Below are 314 nucleotides of genomic sequence, written 5' to 3' on the forward strand. Positions count from 1 at the left end.
TGTGCTGCTGCTGGCCCCCCGGGGGGGTTGAGGGCCGGCCCGGGGCCCACGTCCCCCCGGGGGGGCTGCCCCATGGTTGGTGGGGGAATGGGCCCGAAGCCCCCGACGGGCCCCTGCATGAGCTGCCCCGTGGGGGGGCTGAAGTTCTGTCCGAGGGGCTGGCCAAAGGGCTGCCCGGGGAAGCCCATGCCCCCGGGCTGCACGTAGTTGGGGTTCTGGGGGGGCACGCCGAAGGCCGGGCCCATCTGCCCGGGGGCAAAGGGGGGAGGCTGCCTCCGCAGGGGCAGGGGGACCCCGCCGTACCCGGGGGCCAC

General features: G+C 77.1%; 1 protein-coding gene across 1 annotated transcript in view; it reads right to left on the bottom strand.

Annotated features, from left to right (window-relative positions):
* Positions 1 to 314, bottom strand: part of PYGO2 (pygopus family PHD finger 2) — a gene marked incomplete at its 5' end in the record, with an annotated part of 926 nt that extends 612 nt beyond the window's left edge. Inside the window, one exon of the mRNA XM_019474119.1 lies at positions 12 to 314. Coding sequence (XP_019329664.1) covers positions 12 to 314 — 303 coding nt within the window. The remainder of the gene's footprint in view (positions 1 to 11) is intronic.

Source organism: Aptenodytes forsteri, unplaced genomic scaffold (genome assembly GCF_000699145.1).
Source record: "Aptenodytes forsteri isolate BGI_AS27 unplaced genomic scaffold, ASM69914v1 Scaffold617, whole genome shotgun sequence".
NCBI lineage: Eukaryota > Metazoa > Chordata > Aves > Sphenisciformes > Spheniscidae > Aptenodytes > Aptenodytes forsteri.